Source organism: Anser anser (genome assembly GCF_964211835.1).
Source record: "Anser anser genome assembly, chromosome: 6".
NCBI classification, from domain to species: domain Eukaryota; kingdom Metazoa; phylum Chordata; class Aves; order Anseriformes; family Anatidae; genus Anser; species Anser anser.
The window spans coordinates 36,931,442-36,954,512 of NC_139726.1; the positions used below are offsets into that span (position 1 = coordinate 36,931,442).

The 23,071-nt window shown below is 41.0% G+C and overlaps 1 protein-coding gene across 1 annotated transcript in view; it reads left to right on the top strand.

Moving 5' to 3' along the window:
• Positions 1–23,071, top strand: part of MYO1B (myosin IB) — a 179,283-nt gene that overhangs the window by 50,725 nt on the left and 105,487 nt on the right. Inside the window, exon 2 of the mRNA XM_083842874.1 lies at positions 5,292–5,449. Coding sequence (XP_083699000.1) covers positions 5,405–5,449 — 45 coding nt within the window. The 5' untranslated portion in view covers positions 5,292–5,404. The remainder of the gene's footprint in view (positions 1–5,291; positions 5,450–23,071) is intronic.

The window sequence follows — 23,071 nt, forward strand, 5'->3', positions numbered from 1 at the left end:
TCTGTTGGTGCGATCAAAACTTGCTTTATTCCCTTGTCTTCACAAGGAGAAGGGTGGTTTCTAGAGCTTGCTAACATTGGGGGAAATGTTAGTGAAGACGAAAGCAGCCTGTAGCCACCAAAGGACATAGGTCAAACCAAAGCTCAATTCTTTCTTCAGCCTGAGGTCCTTCAAACCCGCATCTCACGCCTTCCCCGTAGGTGCTTTGCTGATGATGAGGCTCCTGTGGGGTGGGGAGTGTGTTCTATTTCTCCTGGAGAAACAGATGTGAGGCTCAGGGAGAAAGTGTGCTGATTCACTGTGGTCTGGTTATTCAGGCACTCCATCGTCAGAGTCCAAGGGCGTTTGCTGCGTGCGAAGCAGTTACCACGTCTGGTGTACGTGGAGCAGGAATCAAAGCCTTCCCAGCAAGGGAAGCTTTGTGGTTGGGCGAGTTCGTGCTTTCATTCCTGGTCAGGGTGAGGTGGCACAGCGTCAGCTGTGGGTGAAAATACTCGTCTGCAATACTGTGAGCAGCCTGTGGTGTCAGGATTACAGGCGTCTGCTGGGAGAGGAGAAAAGAGAGAGGACGTCTGGACTCCCACAGTATGGAAAGGGAGTCAAACCCCAGTCTTTGAGTCCTGGTAAATGCCCTAAATACCGATCTATGTGCTTATTTGCAAAACGGCACCTGGATGTGAAGGGGAGGGTGATGTCCGGGGCAGGAATTCCTCCCTGTGACTGTTGCGTGTCGTGTGCTGTTTGAGCTTGTGCTCCGGGTTAGAGCGCACCGGGGCTCTTGCCAAATTTTGGAGAGTCCTGAATCAGAATGGGGTAAGGGGTAAAATGGGCAGCAAGATGTTGAACGAAGCTGGGCAAGGGTGGCACAGCTTCGATGGCATAACTCAGATGCCCAAATAGTCTCGGTGTGTGAAAGACTGGCAGCAGTTCCAAGGACTGCGCTCCTTAGCCTGGCTCCCAGATGCCACCCAGATTTCATCTTAAGTGTGCTTACGATCTTGTCCTGAATCAAAAATGAGGTGCTCTTAAAATACAAGCCATAAATCACTTTTTTTTCTAATGTTCTCTGGCTCACTTATCGCTTTTATTATTTAATGGTAGGTATTTTTCACATCTCTCAACGTTTTGAATGTGGAATAAAGGGTTGCCCTTTGAACAGATTGCATCATTGATCCTAAAACCAGCATGGGTGGAAATCCATGATATCAATTTTCCTCTTCTCACCTCTAGTTTATGATCCCCACGATCTGTCTGGTGAGAATCTGAGACTATTAGACTTCCAGTCAGGGTACCCTGAGGGTGAGATGAGGCCATCTAGATCCGTGCTTCTCAAGTGTGTTTTTTGGTAAATCAAATGTTGTCTTAAACATGTTGGAAGAAATCTGAGCATTGCAAAGCTCCTTTGGGTAAAAACAAACAAATAAACAAAAAAAAGCATCACAGATGCATTGTGGAGTGCTGCCACAGTACTTTGCCTACATTTTTTGGTTGTAAATGAAAAGCTTTTGAATTACCATAATTTTTCCAGTGCTGGTTTCTGTTTAGTTCTTCCCATACCTACAAATGTATGCTTATTTTTCGAAAATCTTACTTTGTGTATAGGTTGTTTTGCAAACCGCTGTGAGGGGTTTATGACCTACTTTGACCCAGAGGCTGAGAAGCGCTGCTCCAGTAGCTGCAGCGGCGCAGATAACCTGCACCGCTAGCATTATCTCCCATCAGAAAGAAACCACTGATTCCTCTGAGAACTGAACAAGAGGTTCTCAGTTCAACTCGTGCTAATATCTTTTGTGGTATATTTTTTCAAACTTTGTTGTACAAGCCATCTCTCTCTCTCTATATGTATACCTATATAAGTATAGATAGTGAAAGCTTCCGCTGCTAAGGAAAGAACTTAAAGCTGTCCTTGAACACACAGCGGTCAGATCCATGCTGGAAGGTGCGATGCTATTGAAGGCTGTAGCTTGGGACCCAGTTTGCAGCTTGTTTCCTTGAAGCCCTGTAAAAAAGCAGGCAGCAGAAGGTTTTTGCCTAAGCTGTGTGTCACGCTCCCCTTTTGCTGGGAGAGGTGGCACAGCCGGGGGGCACCTCTGATGTAAATCCTCCCATATGTTAGGCATCTTCAAAAGAAAACTGAGCAAAACCATACGGCAACTAGTGCGTTTTTTGAGAACTCAGACTTCTTTGCTTATTTGAAGATGGCAAGAATCAGTTCATGTAATGTTTTGCAGATCTGCTGAAAACAAGCGCCTTTACATTGCTTGGTCAACTGCATTTTTTGTTTCTCTTGATCCTGTATAAATCTGGGAATCTGTGGTCTTTGTGACACGTCTGTTAGCATTCAGAGGGGGAAAAAACTATGAAGGGAATTGCCAAATTCAGCAGACTGTAACTAGGGGACAATAAAGCATACCACTGTCTGATTTTTTTTTTTCCTGTTTCATCGGTCTGAAGAGATACAAGCGCTGATAGATTTAATGAGGTTCTCAAACGACAGGAGGTGATGTACTGTTGTGGGAGTTGTGTGGTGACTCGGAGGTGGTCACATTTGAATAGTGTGAATGCTTTTGTTTTCAAGCAATGGAGCTTTGTTTCCTGAGTTCACCAAGGTAGAAAAAAGTGCCGGCTGGAAAAGGCACTTCACGCGACCCAGGAGCAAAGTCCAGAGTCAAACTGTAGAAGCCCACTTGGTTCAGGTTTGTGTGTCGTGGTACCTGCCAGATCACAGCAGTGTTTCCTCAGTGCAGTAACATGTTTTATTTGTTCTGGTATCTGCTTCAGCATTTTGATATTGTCATCCAAGAGACTTTTCTAACTATGGTTCATTTTTTATCATTTTAAGTTTTTGTTTGTCTTAGTCTCTAATAGCTCCACTTGCTTGACCTGGAGAAAAACATGATGACCACACATATGCCTTAGAGTGGGTGAGTTTGTGCAAGATTATGCAAAATAGGAGTATCAAATTAATATATACTGAGTTTTATTACAATAAAAATTCCCCCTTGCAATCGTTCATTCCCACTCAGCCCATAGCCAGAGTTAGGACTGTTACTACCGTGATTGTGTGCGTAGCAATGATGCTTAGAGGCTTTGACTTAATCTTGCTGAACATCGTATGCACCTCTCACCCAAAGTGCTTATTATTTGGAGGTAAACGGGCGTGCTGTTGGTGAGCACTAGAAATGTAGAAGGAGGAATAAAAGATGACAGCGGAACCATGATCAGCATTTGAAGCAGTAGTCACGCTGCTCGGCTGCTTCTCCAGCTCAGTGTGTGTGTGGCAAAGCTCAGAAGAGCAACAAGTTTTGCTTTCTGTGCCTCTGTTTCCCCATCTGTAACACACAAATAGTTACGTCCATCTTGCAAGTGCATTGTCCTGCTTGTAAAGTGCTTGTTGTTTTCAGATGAGAATGCTATTGTGATGGCACAGGCATTGCTTTTGTTAATAGGGGGACTATGGTATAAATAGAATTATTTTTAATTATGATTATTGTATCTAACTTTTTTCAAGTAGGTGGTGTTATTAAAATCATCATGATTTACATAACTATGGGCATCAGATACAGTACTGGTCACTTTAAAGATCACCTCAGTCTTACCTGTCATCTTTTGTTCTTTCCATCTTCATTTTGTTGTTTCCCTGTTACTTTTTTTTTTTTTTTTGGCTGTGCAGCTAAGTATGAGAGTCCTGTGACAACCAGTATTTCTGTTGACATTCTTGCGTAGGGATGTGATACTTAGCAAACCAAGGAAATACTGGTGAGATCACTCCAGCCAGTTACTGTTAGGTGTCATGTGGGAGGGTTTAATACTAGAAATGTTCACATTAGTTGTTTACAGGCATATAAGTAACCAGGAGAAAACCCTACAGATTTTTTACTTGCTGTTGTTTTTGTGTTCACACTGTAGTTTCTACTCTGTGATTCCGTGTCACATGGATTTCAAGCCTTAAAAAGCTAAAACATACAAAAAATACAGATTAAAATCCTTCTAAGACTAGTGTTGAAGTAAGCTCTTTTCTTGTCCCTAACCTTCTTAATCTCTTTTGTGAAATTTTAACAATTCAGTTTTTCCTGCTTCCTCACTGTTGCCCTTGCCTATATATAAAATATCTCTGGAACATATCTTTAAAACAGGAGTTCACTCATGAACAGACACCTACGTACACTCATCAAATGGAATTAAATACTTTCATGACAAAACAGGGTGTATCATAAATCTGTTGGATATATCATTTTAATTGAGCAAGAGTTGCTTGTAGAAACACTAGTCAAATTGTACGTGTGTTTTTTTTGTTTTGTTTTAATAAGGGAAAAAATGATGCAAGTGCAAATTGTTGTCATGCTGAAATACTGTAGGTGTAGTTTCAGTAGACGAATAATACAATCACGGCTAATATCTCTGATATTTCATCCTGCTTCTTATTTGAAGGTAGTAAAATACCATTTCAGAGTACATGTTAAAACTCGCCACTGTACTGCTTAGGTGTAACAACTATCCTATGAATGCTTAATATAAGGGAAATATTCAGAAAAACAAACCCTTATTGTTTCAGGCTTCATCAGACTACACTTTCTCACTCACCTAGGAGTGGTGCCATAGTTACACTCTAGACTTTTGTCAAAGTTACAGAAAACTTGTCAGGATTTTGAGGTTTGCCATGTGTTTAAACAGTTCCCCTCCTAGGTCCCTGGCTTTGAGACAACCTGAACTCCATTACCTAGCTTTATGTTGTTCCCCAGCAAGAATTGATCTAGCCTGATAATACTGGCAAAGGAACACTTCACTTTTCTCTCTGTACTGCTCTTGAGTGTACGTGCCTTTTTATGAGAAGGCAGTCCTGTTTGAAGTAGAATCACTTCTTACAAATCCGCGCAGTGAAATAATGTCACAAATCCGCTGGCATGTCCAAATGAGAGCAGTAGTTAGCCATCTACTATAGGCACGTGTCCTGTGTGTGTACAGAGCTTTTCAGTAGGGAATTCAAAATTAGGAAAACCAAGATATACAGTACTGTATTTATAATTCTAGGCGATGTTAAGCTCTCTGTTGTGGAAGGGGAAGTGCTGGATTTACTAAATATGTTATGCGAAGCCTGCTAATCTCATTTCTTTTCAATCATCACAACAATAAATGCGCTGTGCTATCTGTATAATGGATTTAGGCAGCAATCCACGTTGTAAGCTTATTTCCCCTGGGTATATTTGGCGTATTTTTCAAAGTCAATTTAGAAATTGCATGGATCGATTATAAAAGGAGTGCAGGACTTTCCATTCAATTTTGTCTTACAGATTCCTCTTGCGGACCGAATTACCTCAGGCACAGTACTTGGAGGCTGTGGTGAAACGGTGGAGCACAGCTCAACAGGAAGGGTGGTGTTAAGACATCATGGCTTTGGTATTTGATGCTCTGGGCAAAGACTTGCAAGACCAGGAAAAGAAAATTACCTGTAAGTAATACCTGCACTTAGTCACCAAGTCTGTAGAGGCAGATATCACTGCTTCCACTTCTGTGCTTACAAGTAATTGGGCAAGGCAATGAATACAGCTAGATTTAGTCAACAGGTTTTTAATTGCAGCTGGACCTTTGAAGGGCTGAACTTACTGTAGTTTAGGCTGAACCTCTGATTTTTCTTGCCATTACACAAAATCAGTTGAAGCTAATGAGTTGGGTATAAACAAATTTACTAATTTTATATATCCCCAAACAGAGCTGATTAAAATGTTTAGCTCAAATCTGCAAGGATCAAGTCTACTCAAGACGCTGAGCTCTGCAAAGGGAAACTGAATGTCTGTGGCAACTGGTGTGCTCCCTCCCAGACCTAGCTGTGCCTCTGCGGCGTGACCTCTCTGCTGAGCAGTCAGCATGACTTCTAGCCACAAACAAGATCTTGTGCTTTGTGTTGGAACTGGTACACTGTGCCCAGAGGCTTGTGTCATGGCAGCGCAGCTGTTTGGTCACATCTCACCCAAAATCTTGGACAGCAGTTTGCTAAACCCTGTGAATGCTTGTGTTACTGCTACCCAGCTCGGCATTGGCTCAGCTTCTCCCCTCCTGTCCACCCTTCTTCCTTCCCCAGCTAAACAGCTGTGAGGTTTTGAATCCAAAAACTTCAGAGCTAGAGACGGTCCTGCCAGACTTCCCATCTCTTGATGCTGTGCCATCTGAAAGGACAAGTCCCTCGCTGCTCAGGACTGAGAGAGAAAAGTCCTCTGAAAAGCTGGCCTGAGCTAACCTGTCCCCAAACCCTTCTCCCAGCATTAAATGCTTACCTGGATGTCCCTGCCCAGATGCTGTTTCATGCTTTTCCATTTGCAATTGCTATTCCCTGCTGCCCAGTGCCTGCATCTCACTTGATGCCCTGCTGGGGAACACGTGCTTTCTTTCTTGTCTCCCAGTTTCACAAGTGCCTGTTCCTGAAGGCCAGCACAGTGGTGCCATTCAGGTACCCTCCTCTGCCTTAAATGACTACAGTTTGTGGACAATTTGTATTTCAGTGTCAGGATTCCTAATATATTTTGCACACCTCTTTTGCCATGACCTTAGTATTTAGTTTGGGACTTACTCCATACTAGAAACCAGAAGGACTTTTTGTTGTCCTCTTCCAGGAAAAGGTGATTTAATAACAGACTTTCCATTCATCAATAACTCTTCTTGTGATAGCTGTTGCTGTGGAAATGCTATTATGATATAACAGAAAGGCAGACAAATAGGTTTGCAGTCCAGAGATGGCTGTTCTGATGTTATTTTTAGAAGACTTGTTCTTATTTTAATTAGGCTCCTTGTTCAATTATAGAAGACAGGGTTTTACTGTGATCTGTGGTATAACTTAGAATAAGAAATTGCCTTGCTCAGTAAGCAAGAGGAAGAATTCAGGTGCTCAGCCTACCATGTGTTGCAATATGCTAAAGGCAAGAAATTGGTTCCCTTACTGTGCTCTAAACTACTGTTAGTTTCCTGCAAAGAGACTTAAATGCAAACAAACTCACCAGTACATGAAACCAAGGGTAAAGCTTGAAGTATCACCTGCATTTTCTAATAATTATAAGATAATAATTATGAGATTGTAATTTAAAGAAACTGGGGGTGATAGGTTCATCTTTTAAATGACTATAATCCAAGTTTTCAACTGACCAAGAGGGAAGGACCCTGTAGAAAAGCTTGGTTTGTTCATGGGTGTACATACAAGGTGTTTCTGCTAAAACTGACCTCTAGCTTTCTGCTGTCTAAATTCCTGCACAGCTCTAGAAGAAGCTGCACACGTAGAGCCAGAGCTAATGGATTTTACAATTAAGAAACTCTTTCGCTGACTTACAGTACTCTAACTCTTGACCAAGATGCATTGCATCTAACTCAGTTAATGCTATAGGTCTTTCTGTCCAACAGCTGGATAAACGCAGACTTGGTAAGGGCTGTTACCTGGTTTTCATAGCACCTTGCATGTTTGACAGGCAATGCAGGCTGTGGACTTTAGGATGTTTTAGAAATTTGCCTCTTTGGTGCCTGGACTGATTTTGAACCTCGGATAAACAGGGTTTTCTTTGTGTTTAGCCAGTGTAAAGATTTCACTGTTTGGTCCACTAGCAGGCTTGTGTGTTTAGTGAAAAATGTTAAGTTCGTCAATTTTATGAGGATACGTATTTTTAAGTCATTTTTCAGAATCAAGAAAAATTGCGGGGAAAATTTATGTAATTGCAGCAACCACGTTAGAGGATGGACTGACTCATGAGTGATCAAATTTTGGATGTGTGTGATGAAGCGTAATTCAGATAGAGTTGTAATCCAGGCTTAGATGATCCTGTTGGGACCAAAATGATGTGATTTCTCCTCATAAATGAGAGGTTGACATGGAGTCCCTTTTTAAGGAGCAGGTAGCACCAGAGGATCCTGCAGGTGTGGAGTGCATGCTCCTTCAGCTCATGCCAAGTAATGCTTCTTCAGTGATACACTGGGGCATTATTTTATGTAACTTGCCATCAGATGACATAAATTCCCTGACAACTCTTAACGACACTGAAGCAGGCATTCTTGGAATAGGTTGTAGCACTGGAGCCAAGTAGTTAATCAGGTGTAACATGAAGCTTTGAAATGATTTACTGCCTGCTGGTAGCTTGTACTGGGGCTGTATTGTCCTTCTGTATGTACTGTATAATACTTTTAAGCTGTCCTTAGACAGGGCCCTATTGTAAACAAGCTGTCTGGCTTAACTGGGATATCCTGTAAAAATATGTTAATAAAAACTGAAATCACTGTAAAGGATCCTATTCCTACTATTTCTTTTTCCTGACCTATTCCCACCAGGAAAGAACAGCACATGCTCTTAACTCTTGTGGTGCTGACGCCTGTTAGATTTGTAATACTTAGTTCAAAATGGGTCAGTTGTGTGCATGGTTTACACAACGCAGAAATTAACACTGAAGTAGAGCTTATTTTCAAGGTGTCAAATAATTTTATTAGTGCTTCTTTTATTGCATGTCCCTTCATCTAGTCTCAGCTTAGCCAGGTCTCTGGAGTGACTTAGGAAGTTGTACTTTAAGTAAAAGGAGTTTAAGAAATCAGCTAATTTATGTTTGGTATTAGATTGTCGTGGCAGGGTCTTGTAGCCTGGAGCTAATTAGATACAACAGCAAGGCCTCACAGGGGGTCCAATTTTTGGAAGGAGATTGTGAAAAATGTCACCAGATGTCATTTGCAGAGGGCAACTTCTACTGGATTTCCTATCTGGAGATAGATGCAAAAAATACAAGTTCTTGCAAAATCAAGTGTCGTTCCTTTAAACAGAGAGAAGTGCTCTGGTGGTTTTAGATGTGTGGAATTTCTTGATGATGAAGGAGCTTAAAGGTGGACAGTCTGAGTCTTCTCCCAGAAATCACCGAACGTCATAGGCAGGGTGAGATGTTCAGGAGACCCTCAGAGGAGGAAGTGACCTGCAGAAAGGGCTGTTGTTTTCCTAACCTGCCTATCCTTCCCCGAGCAATGATGTCTCTGCCAGAGAGACTTGTGATATCCTCCCTTTTCTTAACTAATATGCAATTTTGAATGTGCAGAAGGCTCAAAATCTTATTAAGCAAGGGTGTGGTTTATCCCTATAGAAGAATGTGGTACGTGGGGTTGTGTGGTGCTTTGGGGAGGGCGCTGTGCGTGTGTGCAGCTGTTAGAGGCCATTAAAAAGTGACCTGAGCCCCTACGAGCAAGCTTGGGATTAACTGTAAATGGATACAGGGATCTCCATGGTTTTCATATCAAGTACCAATGTCAGATTTCTGCATGGCAGGTTTGCTTTGGGGTATTCTGGTTACAGTACGCTTTCATGTACTTTTAAAAATGGACTGCACAGCAAGTCATCAGCTATTGATACAATTTAAAAACTGAAGAGTTAATCTTTAAATTGGAATGTGAAGAAGAAATGTATTTCCAGCATAGCAGTCAATTTAAAACTTACGTTAAGAAATAAAAACAAGCAAACAAAACCTGACAATTGATTTTATATCACAAAAGACGATCTGAAAAGTTACTTTTCTTGCTTGGTTTTTAAATTTATAGATCTATTCATCTTTGTTCTGGAAAATACGTGTCACTGAATGCTGCAGGACATACTGTAGCGATTGTGCTCCTTAAAGGCTCAGTAGAGTCTGGAAAAAGTTCCAGTGGTGGTGAAGAGAAAAAGACGGTGGGGGCTAGTTTAGGTTTGGAAAAAAGCCTGCAAACAAACCTCTCATGGTGCAGACGCTGGTTCCCTGCTTGCTGCATCTTTTTATTTCTTCCTTGATCTGATTCATTCAGAGTTGCTGTGATAAACTCTAAATAGTAGATATCCTGGTTGTTTTCTAGGCATCAGTAGCGAAGGTGAAATGGCTTGATCAAGGCAGCAGAGCTGTGCATCTGTGGCAACGTGCTCTCCAGATAAACAAGACGTGCTTTTGGGCAAAGGGGTTAACTCATTAGTTATTTCTCTGTAAAACACCGTAGCTAACTGAAGCTGGTCTTCTCGTTTTAAGATGGCAGTGGAGGTACAGCAGGGATATTTGCCTCAGCCAGCAGCTTGAGACAGAAGTCATGTTTGTGTGAAAGCAGAGACCCAGTGCTGATATTGACGCTGCATGTTTGTGCGGCTGCAAGGACGAAATAGCAGGTGAGTTGTTTGTCTTGCTGTGAGGCAGATTTCTGGTGGTGAAGACAGTTGTGGAAAGGACAGGATTTCTAACCAGAGTGGTTAGATCCTCACAGGCAACAGCTTGGCCCGACCCCTGTGATCCCAAAGGAGCGGTTCCAGGTGCAAGTGTTCAGCAGGTCTCCCATGCACATGTCTTTGTGAACAGCTGTCTGACTCCAGCAGGTCATGGGTGTTCTCCAGAACTTTGGGTAAGTCCACAGTGTGCTTCGTTAGGGAGGAATGAATGATTTTGAGGTGGGAGAGAGCTAGAAGCAATTTCAGACTGCCTGAAAATGGCAGCAGTTGGCTACCAGTTGGGACTGACTCTATGAATTGCACATATTTGCAGTCATCTGGTCACTGCTACTTGACAGAAAGTAGCTAAAAAGATTCAGGAGGTGGAGAACCACATCCTTATGTTCATAGAAATGTTTCATTTTTAAAAGGCCCTATTCTGTTACTACTTTTGTTTCCTGTGACTAGAGCCAGTCCCAGTGGCTGTAGAAGCAGCTGTGCAGGAAAGGCATCGCTGCTTTTCTGTTTGGGGGGAGAGAGGAAAGTAGGTTTGGTAGGTTAGCATATACCTTTTTTTGTCATTTGTTTGTGTCATTTTGTTGTTGTTGCTGGTTTTGTTACCTGTTAGTTTGAAGAATTTTTACCACGACTGTCTTCATAGTAACAAGAGCTAAGGCAATCATGCAACATCGCATGTAAATGAAAATCAATGAGTGTTGGGGGGAAATATAGACAAACTGCTGGGTTTTAGTAAATGAAACTGTTGCCTCCCCCAGCACACTTCTTTTTACTTCTCCTGTCTGCACTGGTTTGTAGGTGTGTTGCACAACCTATTTTCAACAAGCTACAGCTGTATGCTTTCTTATTCATATAAAAAGGCGATGAACTGTGGCCTCCAGAATACTGATTATTCACTCAAATGCGATAGTCATGGTAGTCATTTCTTGCAAAACATTCTGCCCTAACTTGTCTCTAAATTTTTCATTGACGTAGCTCAAATTCATCATTCATTTTCCTCCTTAAGCAAATGAGACTCAGGAGGGAGGCATGGCAGAAGGTTAAAGCCTATTGTATAATTCGGTATTTAAGCGGCATGCCTTTTGCATACAGTAAAAGCATCAGGGATTAATGAAAGCATTTTAATGGATTTCTATATTCACGAATCATAGCAGAACCATGAGATCACTAGAAATAGCCCGATACCAGATTTTCTGACTGCGTACTGGTACTCTATATTACCAAGTGTAGTTTTTCTATGCATGTGAAAAATTACCTCATCAACATGAAAGAAAACAAAAGAAATCAATTAAAGATGAACGGTGGTGGTCTTTTCCTGTCACATTTGTATAAGATACATGATAAGGCTATTCAAAATCATTTTGACAAATAGAGAATTAATCTCATAAATTTTAATCATAAAACCAATCCTTTGCTTTCCGAGCTAACGTCTTTTATCCTTTTGCTGAAAAACTGAATCTGCTTTGGAGGGTCATTTTACAATGTGCATGAGGTACTTGCTCACTGGATTTGCATTTGTTCCCAGTTTAATATCAGTGATAAAAGAAGCAGTGCTTTCCTATAAATACATTAAAAACAAACAAAAAAAAGGAAGATAATTATCTGTTTATCCAAAATTAAGGTAAGAAGACAAGTTAAACCTGCCTGTGACGTGTAGGAAATGCTGTGGCCTGTGGAACAATTAGTCTGTGTAACTCCTAGAAACCAGACTGCTTAGTACGTTGAAATTGTGTTTTAAAATAATCACTGGAAGTATTCAGCAGAGGACAGCCTTGCCTGTGAGCAGCTTTTGTTGCCTCTGGATTTTGTGGCTGGCAGAGCAGAGCTCAGTCTGCAGCCAGAACTTGGATGTGATTCAGTAAAGCAATTCAGAATATCCTGGATCTGAAGTAAGTTAGTACCTCCATTCATTCTTTCAGCAACCTTAACATATTGACCTGGTCTGTGACCCCACCCTCCAGATTTCTTTCAGGAGAGGTTGTAAGAAGCTTCTTCTACGACTGATCTTGAGGAGTACAGAAACAATATGATAGGCTGGATAAAGTTCTTGGATCCTATCTTATATGCCTTACCTGTATCTTATCCACTTGGACCTTCACAGCATGATAGTAAACCTCCTGTGGTCTGAGTTACCCTAATTTTGCCTCCAAGATAGCAATGCCTAAACCTTGCAAGTCTGTGATTCCTGTAACTTCCCTGCCACAAGTTCACTACAGCATTTTGAGGACAGCACTATTTGCTAATTCAGAACATATGACTAGAAAGCTATTACACAATATTGCTAACAAATATGAATTCATAGATGAAATGTCACTGTATGGGTCGTTACCGTCCACAAAGAAAATAGAACCAGTGGTTATAGCTCATAGCTCACCCTCTTCCTCCCCTCCCCTCCCCTTTACCCAAAATTCTTCCTTTCCAATGATCTCCCTTTACTTCATTCTGGCATTGGCAATGGGCCTTAATCCATCTGAGTTTCATACTGTTCGGTGAGGGTCGTCTATATGGCTGGAGAGAGTCTTAAGGAGTATTTAATACAGATGGAAATCAGACGTGGTGCTCTATCCAAGAGACAATAGCCCTGTTCAGAAGGAGTTTTAAGCTCATTAAAAAATGAGGAAAGTGACTTCAAAATAGCAGAATGAACTGACATGTCCAAACTCTGTTAAAAATTGAACAAGCTGGGCAGAAACTCTTTTTCTTGTAAAGTTGTAATTGTTTCCTATAGAGGCCATATGGAGCTTGACAAGAATAGCTGAGATGACCGTAATGGTTTTAGACATGAGCTATCCTTAACCAATCATTAAATTGCTTAATGGCTTTTTTTCCCTTCCACAACCAAGAAAAAGAAGCTCCAGAGAAGCACACACAGTGGACGACGCCAATAATGTGTTCCTTGTAGATGTTAAGTTTACCCATCTGAGCAGCGACATCAAAAAGGTCTAACGATGTTCTGGAGAAAATGGCATGCATTTATGCAGAGCTTGGTTGATGGCTTACAATTCTTTGTAAAGTGTCATGAGACTTGCAAAAGGTGCATGGCTTGCAAAAATTAAGACCTACAGAACATGAGATTTAATGCACAGTACTAGCTCAATTTGACTGTTTTAGGGCCTAAGGGAGAATTGTCATCTAATTACTACTATGTGTAATGTTTTCAATTTTCCTGATTTAGTTTCAAAGCATAGAAGTACTATTTTCCCCTCTCTTGATTGCTCAAGACATTTTGATTGTTAAAATGTATTTTGTATAATTTCTTAACTTAGCCTGGCAACCCCCACTTTGAGTGTCTGTTTTAATTATACTGAAGCAAGCTATGATTTCTCTGGCCTAAAATTTCCAAGAATGGATGCCAGTAGCAATGTGTTTGGCTAATGCTTCATGCTAGACCTGCCAAAGCAGAAATTCCCCAGGCTATTTGCTTCTGAGTTTTTTTTTTGTTTTTTTTTTTTTTTTGAGGGGGGGGAGTCAGACCTTAAAACAAGGAGCACACGATCCAGTGTTCGTATTGATTGACTTCGAGTGGCTGACTCATTTACGTGTCCCTTCCTCTCTGCAAAAATGGTGCACAGAGGTTCCATAACGATGGAAAAAAAATGCTTGCTTTAGCAATGTGAAAAGAAGGGATCAGGATAAGCCTGGCAGAAAGATGTTATGGTGGTGAATAGTAAGCCTTGCAGCTAATGTTTATAGCTGCGTAGAGGATGTTTTCTTGTAATCTCATACTCTTGTCTTTATAGTTACATTATAATGAGTAACTTATTTTGTTTGCTCGGGAGATGTCTGTGTTTGGCATCCTGTGGAGCTGGAATATGTAATACTTTCTTCTTTCAGAAGAGTATACTGAAAAAAGAGAATATCACGTATTCTAGCTGTGTAAGAAGACAGTATTTGACCTTGTGCAAATAAAAGGAGTTACCATAGATTACTGTGGTGTTTGAAATCAGCTATAGCTAACTGGTTGGCAAAGAAAGAAAAAAAATCATATGGAGGTGCTGCTCAAGATGTCTTAACACAGGTAATGGGGGACACATGCAGATGGGCAAGATTTCTCTCTTCAAATAAAAAAAAGTTTTGTTTTTTCTTTAAAGTAAGTGACAACTGAAACAATGTGAAGTCTAAGATCAGTGTTCAGCGTTACTCAATCTTTTTATTTACTGGCAAGACAAGGCTATATGTGTGCATGGTCTCCCTAGTTAAAATTACGAGCTGCTTGATATTAAACCGGGAGTGCTTGCGCCTCACATCACCGGCTCTGAGGGACTGTGTCGGCAGTGAAGACCAGATCGTGCCTTCAGCTGGCGCAAGCAGCCCTCATTACACCTGGGCGGGCCAGAAGCACAGCAGAACTGCAGGGCTGTGGGACAACCTGGGCTCTGTAGCCACTGCCAAGCTCCCTTCTGCCGTGACCGGAGGCTCCCAGCCACAGATCCAGCTGCTGTAGCTGGTAGGTGTTAGCTGAAGTTGAAAAGGCCAGCTGGCAGCTGGGGGCAGGCTGTTTCTTTTCTCCTTTCTCTTACTTAGCTTGTGTTTCTGTGGGTCCTTTAGGAAAATATCTTTTTAGGAGAGCAGTTTCCTCTGCTGTATCATGGTCTTCTGCTAAATGAGGATAGGCAAGCTGTGTCCCCTAGAGGAAACCTTTGCTATTTTAGTGGTAGGTGACATTCTTGTGTTGGGTATCAGTGCAGTGGTGAATATAATCCTGTGTGAAGCAGTGACATGATCCTACTATGTGGATCAGGAAGTTTAACTTAGATTTTTTTCTTAAGCATCAAGACAAAACTACTCTAGAAACTACTGAGGAAGTAGTAATTCAGCTACAAAGGTGAAGTCCCCCACTGTCTGATACCAATAAGGTCCAGTCTTAGAGGGTGATTTCCAGAAAACAGATTATTTGCTGAATGCAAATTCCACTAAATTTTCCCAAAAATTTGGTTTCAGTGAGAGCTGAAAAGGCTAAGAGGCTGCAGAAGCAGCTGCAACCTTTCCACACTAGTTGGAAAGGATGTAGGGGACTAAATGAATGTCACTGGCAAGTAAGAGTGCACTTACCCCGAGTTAGTTGAATATTGCTTGCAGAGGATGGAACTTTGTTTCTGCAGGCAGATGAACGGGTTAGTTGGTATTTCATCTTTCCTGTGCAACTTTTTTCTTCAAAAACCTGAAAGATAAAACTGCAGTATTACTGAAGAAGTCAATAATACAGAAGCTGAGTGAGCCAGAGCAATAGGAAAGGAGTTTACCCTGGGGGATGAGCAGGAAGCCCCAGTGCAACATACTGAATATTTCAACAGTGATATGTCCACGATTAATAAATTCATGAGAAGCTGTTATGCAACAGTACATGGAGCAGACAAGTGAGTAAGCATTTGAAAACCCTTGTTGCAGTTGTTTAGTAATTACACAGGGCTATTCTAATTTCACAGGAGGTATTTTGATGCATGATCTGAATTGGTATATATGAAAAGTATAAAATCAAAAGGTTTTGTAAAAATCTAACGTTAGTAGAAACATTCTCCTGATTAAAAATGCATAGATACCATTTTGTTTTAGATTAAATGTCTTTGTGCTTTTTTTTTTGTTTGTTTTGTTGTGGAACAATATTGCTGCTGTAGGCTGCTGGAATAATCAAAAGCAAATAAAATAAAGAATAAAATGAGCATATATGAATTTACCCCATAGAAGAGGCAAAGGGACAGATTTTTCCAATGCTTTTATGAAGGACTTTATTTTCGTTTTTTAAACTGATGTGTGATACTTTTTTTTTTTTTCCCCAGTATGGCTTTTAATATGGAGTCCTTTGCTCCGAACACAAGAACTAGCAAAACCATACCTAATACTAGCACATCCATTTCTGTTTGTATTTTTACTTTTGGCACAAAGTTTCAGCATTTCTTTTTATCTTTTAGATACAGAACCACCAAGTAAAAGCCTTTTGGAGTGAGAACGTGCATTTCTGTTTAACATGAAGGTGCCACGGCACTTTTCTTTAGTTGCTCAGTTTGAAAAGACAGCCCAAAACTCAGCAAAGGTGGCTGAGGCAAAATTGCATCAAATCCCAAACATTTGGTTATCTGAAGTCCAGACCTCAAGTTCAGCCAATCCCTCTCAGGGTAAGCTCATTCCTTTCGGCCTGACCAATGCTTAGCAAATAAAACCTAGCTATTCAAAAGATTGAGGACATGATAAACTCAGATATTCACCCGTATCACTGTCTGGATGTTTAAACAAGACTGAGTTGTTCATTAACATTGATAGCAATTAAAAGAAACCTTTCCTTTCATCTGAGCTTGATTAAGACCTCATACATCTCAAACTATACTGTCAGGAGGTGAGCAGCTGCAGACTAATAGGCATTGATATCCTAGCCTCTGCCCTGAAAAAGCTGCATTTTCCTTGTAATCTTTGAGACCTTAGTATGGCACCAGTCACCAGTGTTTGTATGCAATGTATGGAATTCCTTGCAGTGCTCATTCATTCCTTCAAGCCTGGGTCTGCAGGAATTTTCCACATGGAGAAAGTTATCTGTTCTTTAAACAAGAAAATGTAAATTCATGTCTTTTGTAGTAAAGTTGCTGAATAAGGATCTCCTACAGACTTAGTTCTATATGTAGGCAGAGACAGTTTCTGGAGTCAAGCCATTCATTTTTCTCCTTACAGTCAAAAGCATTCATTATAGCCTACGTAGTTTTACTTAAAGTCTACCAGCTTTGTTTGCAATAAAGTACTCAGCCTTCTGGAGACTTTCTGTCTCTTCTGGTGTGCTCTGTTGATAAAGTTACCAGCCTCAATACTTGCACCATGGCACCTTGGAAAATGTATTTTGTTCCAGATGTGAAGTCCCTGCATCAAATCACAGGAACTTTCTTGACATGAGTGTTCTTTTCAAGAGCTTGAGTAGCATATGTGTCCTCAGTATCTGCTTCGCTGTTGGTTTTTCACATTGCCTGTTGTCCTGTTTCAACAGTTCTGCGGCCTTGCCAGCATGTTGTTGACTCTGACGGCATGCTTAGCATGATGCTAAGCCATTAAACAAAATGTTTCCCTGTAAAGTATGGTGCAGTAACCCTCATCGTGCATCCTGTAGTAAAAGGTTTTCTGACATTGTCCTTGCTGATGCAACTGATAGATTTGAGGCAATACAGCAAGTAACTTTGACTAGTTTGGGTTCTTCTTATTCTTTTTGCAGAGGCCTAGGAAGCAAATGAGATGGAGAGGAGGGGCAGACGCCTTTTTTCCTCATCTGCTTCTCAGTATTTCTGAATGTACAGGGGGACCAGGCCTTGTGCTCTACTAAGTTCAAAGGTTGTGACTTCCACTGGCTCCTGGGATGGGCGATGTGCTGAAGGAAAGGTTGCTTTTTTATCTGTTTCTCTCAGGACCGCTCTCTGATCATGTGTTTTTTTTTTTTTTTTTTTTTTTTAAGGCAGAAAGAGTAATTCATCTCTTAAGTGGACGCTTCAGAGCTCGCAGATGAAACTGCAGCTTTCTAGCTATTTTCTCTCTCTGAGTTGTGCTTTCTTTCAGAGACTCATTACAGAAACCATAGGGTCGTGTATGGACCCTTTCTATTTGTATTTTATATTAAAGCAGTAAATCAGTTTATTTCATGTGTGCCTTTTTCTGTGTGAAAGCTGTTGGGTAATTTAGTCCAAAGTCAACCGAACATCTTTAGTTAGTTCAGAGACAACGCGTCCTACAGATTGTTTCAATTTATATTTGTTTAGGACTGTCTAAAGCAAGTAGCCAGCCAGTTTAGCAAATGTCCGTTCGCAACATCTCTGTTTGTGCACGTGATACGGGACCTTTGGAACTGTTGTGTGGTGTTGGGTAATACCCCTGAAACAGCAAACCTCACAGCTCCTGCACTCTGCAGATCCTTGCAGCTTGGGATGGTGCTTTGGTTTACATCCTGCTCTCCTTATGCCTTTTTTTGCATCATGTTGGAAGTGGGCACAATACCAGGTGCTGGGAATATAGTGATCTTTGTTAGGTAGCTCTTCTGGATTTTACAGAGCGTCGTCTTGAAGCAGTAGAACTGGGCTGAACCAGGCTTTGAACATCAAAAATGCATTTGATTATAATGTGTACATTTTGTTAGTGTAGAAATGATAATCTATATGTTACACAGAGTAATAATCACAGAGAATAATGAAATTGTGCACAGTGAATGCTGGCAGTATTCACGTAAGTTGTGTTTTGAGAGTCTAGTGCTGACATTTAATGAAGTAAGCCCTTGGATTGAAGCAGGTAGTGTAACAGCTTGAGTAAGTGCATTGATGATGAGATAATAGGGCAGCGCATAGGAAAGTTGCATTGATGTTTGCTCCGTTTCTATTTGGATAGAGTTAAAGGTCTGGCTGAGGCACCAGTTACATCACTGTAGCCTCGCTTCTTGCAGTAGAGCTGCAGCTGGCTCACAGTGCCGTAGCCGGGGCTAGATCCAAGGTCCTTGGTTTAAGAAGGCTGCAGATCGCATCTCTTACAAGCACTGCACTCACCTGTGGTGGAAGCAGAAATGTGCCACATACATGTGTTATTAATTTGCTTCTTGTTGGCAAAAAATTGCACTCCTAAAGAGTTCGCTATGTTGTAATAAAGTTGGAGAACAAAGAAATTGCTATTTCTCTGCACATAAAACACACAAGATCTCCAGTGAGTAGTTAACAATTGGGGAACGTAGGAAGAACTCTGATGCTGGCAACGTCTGTCTGGCATGTGCAGTCACATCCATCATAGCTGGGTTACCTTCCGCCGGCTTTTCTTGCAATTAAGTTGGAAATAAAACTGTCCTTATGTGCCTGAGGTAAGTTGATCGCTTTTCTTTAGAAAGCAGGGGAAGTGGAAAGCTCTCAGACTTACAAAAATGATTAGGAGGGAACTTCCAGAAACATTTTGTTTCTGAGCTCTTTAGCCATTTATTTTTCCACGCTGCTCTTCTCCCCGTTACTTATATGCTTCCTTTGTTGCTACCATGCTATGAATAGCCAGCAAGGAGTTTGACTGCATTCTTCATCGGCCTGCGCTTTTGTGTGGAGTCAAAAAGGTTTTAATACTTGCAACGTCAGTTCCCATTTAACCTCTTCTTTAAGAAAATCAGTAAGGTGAGAGAATTGTACATTATTAAAGGAAACATGCAAAATAATTTCCTCATATGCAATTACCTGTACACTGTTCAGTATTAGTATTTATAAGGTCTGTGCTAAGATTTCACAGCCTTTTATTAAAGACCCAGGTCATCCTCTTTTATTCTTCCATTGGCTTTTATTCTTCTGTGCAACCCCTTTTCCACCATGATATTTTGTTGGTTTCATTTGTAAGATTTTGTCAGCTTTCACTTTTTCAAATTCTAGTGGAAATATCAGACCTGCTTCTAATAATGGAAAAAATAATAGTAAAGCATAACTCCTCATTAGAAATCTTGATACATGTATTGTAGAAATTCCACATTATTTCCTACTACCACACAGGAATGATCATTAGTGTGCAGCAACTTGTTAAGCCTCAGTATGTGATGTGCAGGATTTATTAATATAATCTGCTTGGTTTTATTCTGAAAAGAAGTTTGCATATACCTACAGTTCTACTCCAGCACCTGTGCTGCGTAATTTTTTGTTTGCGACAGTAGTCCTGGTCCAATATCCATGATCCAAGAAAATGTTTTCCTTTTAACCAGAGTCTTGAAGGACAAACGACCATACAAAGCATAAAGCCGCGTCTTTGCTATGTTTGTACACATGTAGGAGGGAGAATCCCCACAAGCAGATGTTACGTGTGGCTAGAAATCTCAGTGCAGTGCAACTCTGTCATTAAACCAACATCTATTGTGCTTGGGGAACCACAGAAACACATTATAAAATCAAAGAGTTCGTGAAAAGTATATGCAATGAGACAAGAATATCCACAATTATCTTGCTGCAAGTATTTTCAGGCTGTGTTCCACTGTGTGCCCAGAGATTGCAGTGCAACTGTTTTACCAGTAATGTTTGTCTTCCAGTACACAAAGAAACTCTTCTTCCTGGTGTTATATGGTTTCAAAATGAAGGTTTTTTTACCCTACCACCTAATCTGAGGACTCTTGAATCTCACACAGCACTGGGTCCTTTCCCTCCCTAAATTACGGTTTTTATTATTTGCTTCAGAGGCTGTTTGTGAAGGGATGCATTCAACTATGTCTCCAAAAAGGCTTTTTTTTTTTTTTTTTTTTTTTTTTTTTTTTTCCAGCAGGAGGAAAGATTTGTTCTGCAAAAACAGGACTTTCTCCTACTCCCCAACATCAACAGTACAATCCTTTGGGTGTGGGGAGAAAGGATTATTTAGGAAGTCTGAAATGGCACACTTTGCTTCTGGTCAAACTCTTCCTTAAGCTCTTGAAATACGTTCCAAGTTTGCAGAATTATGGGGGTGGCAGAAGATCTTCATCTTTCTTTTGTGGTTTCGACTTTCTCTTTTCCGCATTTTTCTGAATTGTAATAGATGTACTTACTCTTAAACTGAAAAGCAGAGCCGTTTGGGCAGTTTGACACTGAGGAATGTGTTTTCAAAGGAAACAACTGGGGAAATGAAACTTTGAATGTATTGCTCTTTTAATTTGTTTGTGCTAATGTAAAGATCTTGCTAGTGTTTGCAATGACCAAGGGCACCTTTCCGGGTATACTTTGTGAGGGTCCCAAACATGTGCAGGAAGCACTCAGCCACTAGATAGAGCCTGGCGTGTGGTGTGAGAAGGTGGGAACTGAGCCACGTCCACACCAGGGGGATTCTTTGCTATCACAAGACCTTTAGCATGAAGTGTACAAGCTTAGTTTGGAGACTTTGGTAGCTTATGTCAAGGACCAAACGGATTTCAAGCCTGATGTAGCCTGAAAAAAATGTGAGTGCTGCATCTCAGATGCTGTCCTGTGCTTAATGCTAACACACGGGGAAATGTCCCCTGGGGTGACCTCATCTCTCAATAGGTAGGTCTGGACCCTGGGGCTGTCCTATGTGGGTCTTAGCTGCAATGGAGAAAAATGACAGGCTAATTGAAGGCGCATTGCTGCCACTAGACAAAAAGGAAAAGACCCTGTTTGGCAAAAAGCAGAGACATTATGGCAAAAATGAATGTTGACAGTGTTTTGACAGGTGGGAATACAATCCTCTGTAAGATTCACAGATGGAGAAAGCAGATGATCTATCTCAGCAGTGAATTAAATGATGTTTTCCAAAGCATGAAGGAGATGTGGCTGTACAGAACCACTCCTCACTCATTCTAACTTGTATGCAATTCCATTTGCCACAGGTGAGTGAAGGATGAGCTGTATTCACAGGAAGTCCTTGCTTTCTAGTTCACCAGACACAAAACCAGAATTCTCCTGGCCACTGGCAGCTTGTTTGTTGAATGTCTGGTATGCAGGCAGAGCTCAAACCTGTGCCCATTTGCCATGACAAATGAAGCCAGAGGCTATTGCTGTTAACTCTCTATGCTCAGTCTTAGAGCAAGATTTCTTGTAGTTGTCCTACAAATGCTGAATTTTGGTGGAACTGGGAAAGCGTCATAACAGCTGGAGGGTGTATTTCCACAGTCTTCTAGTGTGTGCTCAATCCCACCGATTTAGAGCAGAGGTATAGTGGCAACATTTTGTGAGCCTGCAGAATTTTCTTACTGAATATAGGAACAGTGACAAAGCTTGGTCTTCTGGCAAAGAGGGAGATTAAAAATGTGGTTGTCTAAGTTGTGTTGTCAGCTCTGTCGAGGATTTGCTGTGTTGGGGCGGGGAGGGGGCAGTGTTACTCTTGCTCACTCAGTTTCCTCCTTTATGAATAGGAATAACTTGTTCTTACGTAGTTGGTTTCTCTCTCCATATATGAGAATTGTATATCCAAACAAGTATGAAATAATAAATCATGTCAATCAGTAACTATCCTTGGTATCTGAAAGAAAGATTAGGAACAACAAAGATTGTTTTCCTAGGAACAAGGAAAATAAGAGTTTTTGTTTTCTCATTTTATTTTCTTTTGAAAGGTAATTTTAAGTTACAAATTAAAAAATTCTACCTTACGTACAAACTTGGTAATTATGTTATTGAATGAATTTAAATGCATGGTTAAACCAACTAAGTGCATTTGAGAGCACTTCTACCTCCCATCCAGTTTTACCTAGCAGTGTTTTAGATATTTCTGCATTTCTAGTGAGTTAGCCTCACTGTGGAGCCATGAATGTGACCGAGACTGGGTCACTATGCTGCCTTGTTGCAAATACACTAGAAATTAAGTTTCACAGTGGATCTATTTTTGTTCTTTAAAGTTTCTGCTTCAGCATTTCTGTGCCTTTTCTCTGTGAGGTTGGCTAGGAAATATTTCTAGGCATTAACTACTGCTCTTCTTATTGCCAGATATTGCTGTAGATAAAACTGAGGACTGCTGTGTGCTTGATTTGTGGTTTCTCAGTGAAAATGGGACCCAGAATCTCCACAGATGTGCCCTTGCGATCTGAGGAATGGCCAGTTTTCTGGTTGTTTTTGTATCTGACTTGCTTGCCTTCTGAAACTCTGTAGCCCTTAAGGCTGTAATCAAGAAACTATCGTCCGTCCCCCCCTTCAGGACAGAACTTAAAAGCATGGGGAAAAAAAAAAAAAAAAAAAAGATCTAGGCTGCTGTTGCTTTTCAGGAAAAGGTCTGTAACCTGCAGTGCGCTCAGATTTAAAAGGTACAAAAATGTACCATAAATTAGAGTGAGCTGGACTGACCACAGCTGAACCATCTTGCTTGCTTTGTGAGAGTCTTTAATCTGCTGTGGGAAGCAAAAGCTTTGTTGTTAATGTGGTCTCTGTGGGGGAAGATATTTTAGATGGGTTTTTGGGTCAGAGAGGAGAAGAGAGCGAGAAGGGCAGCACACCACATCTC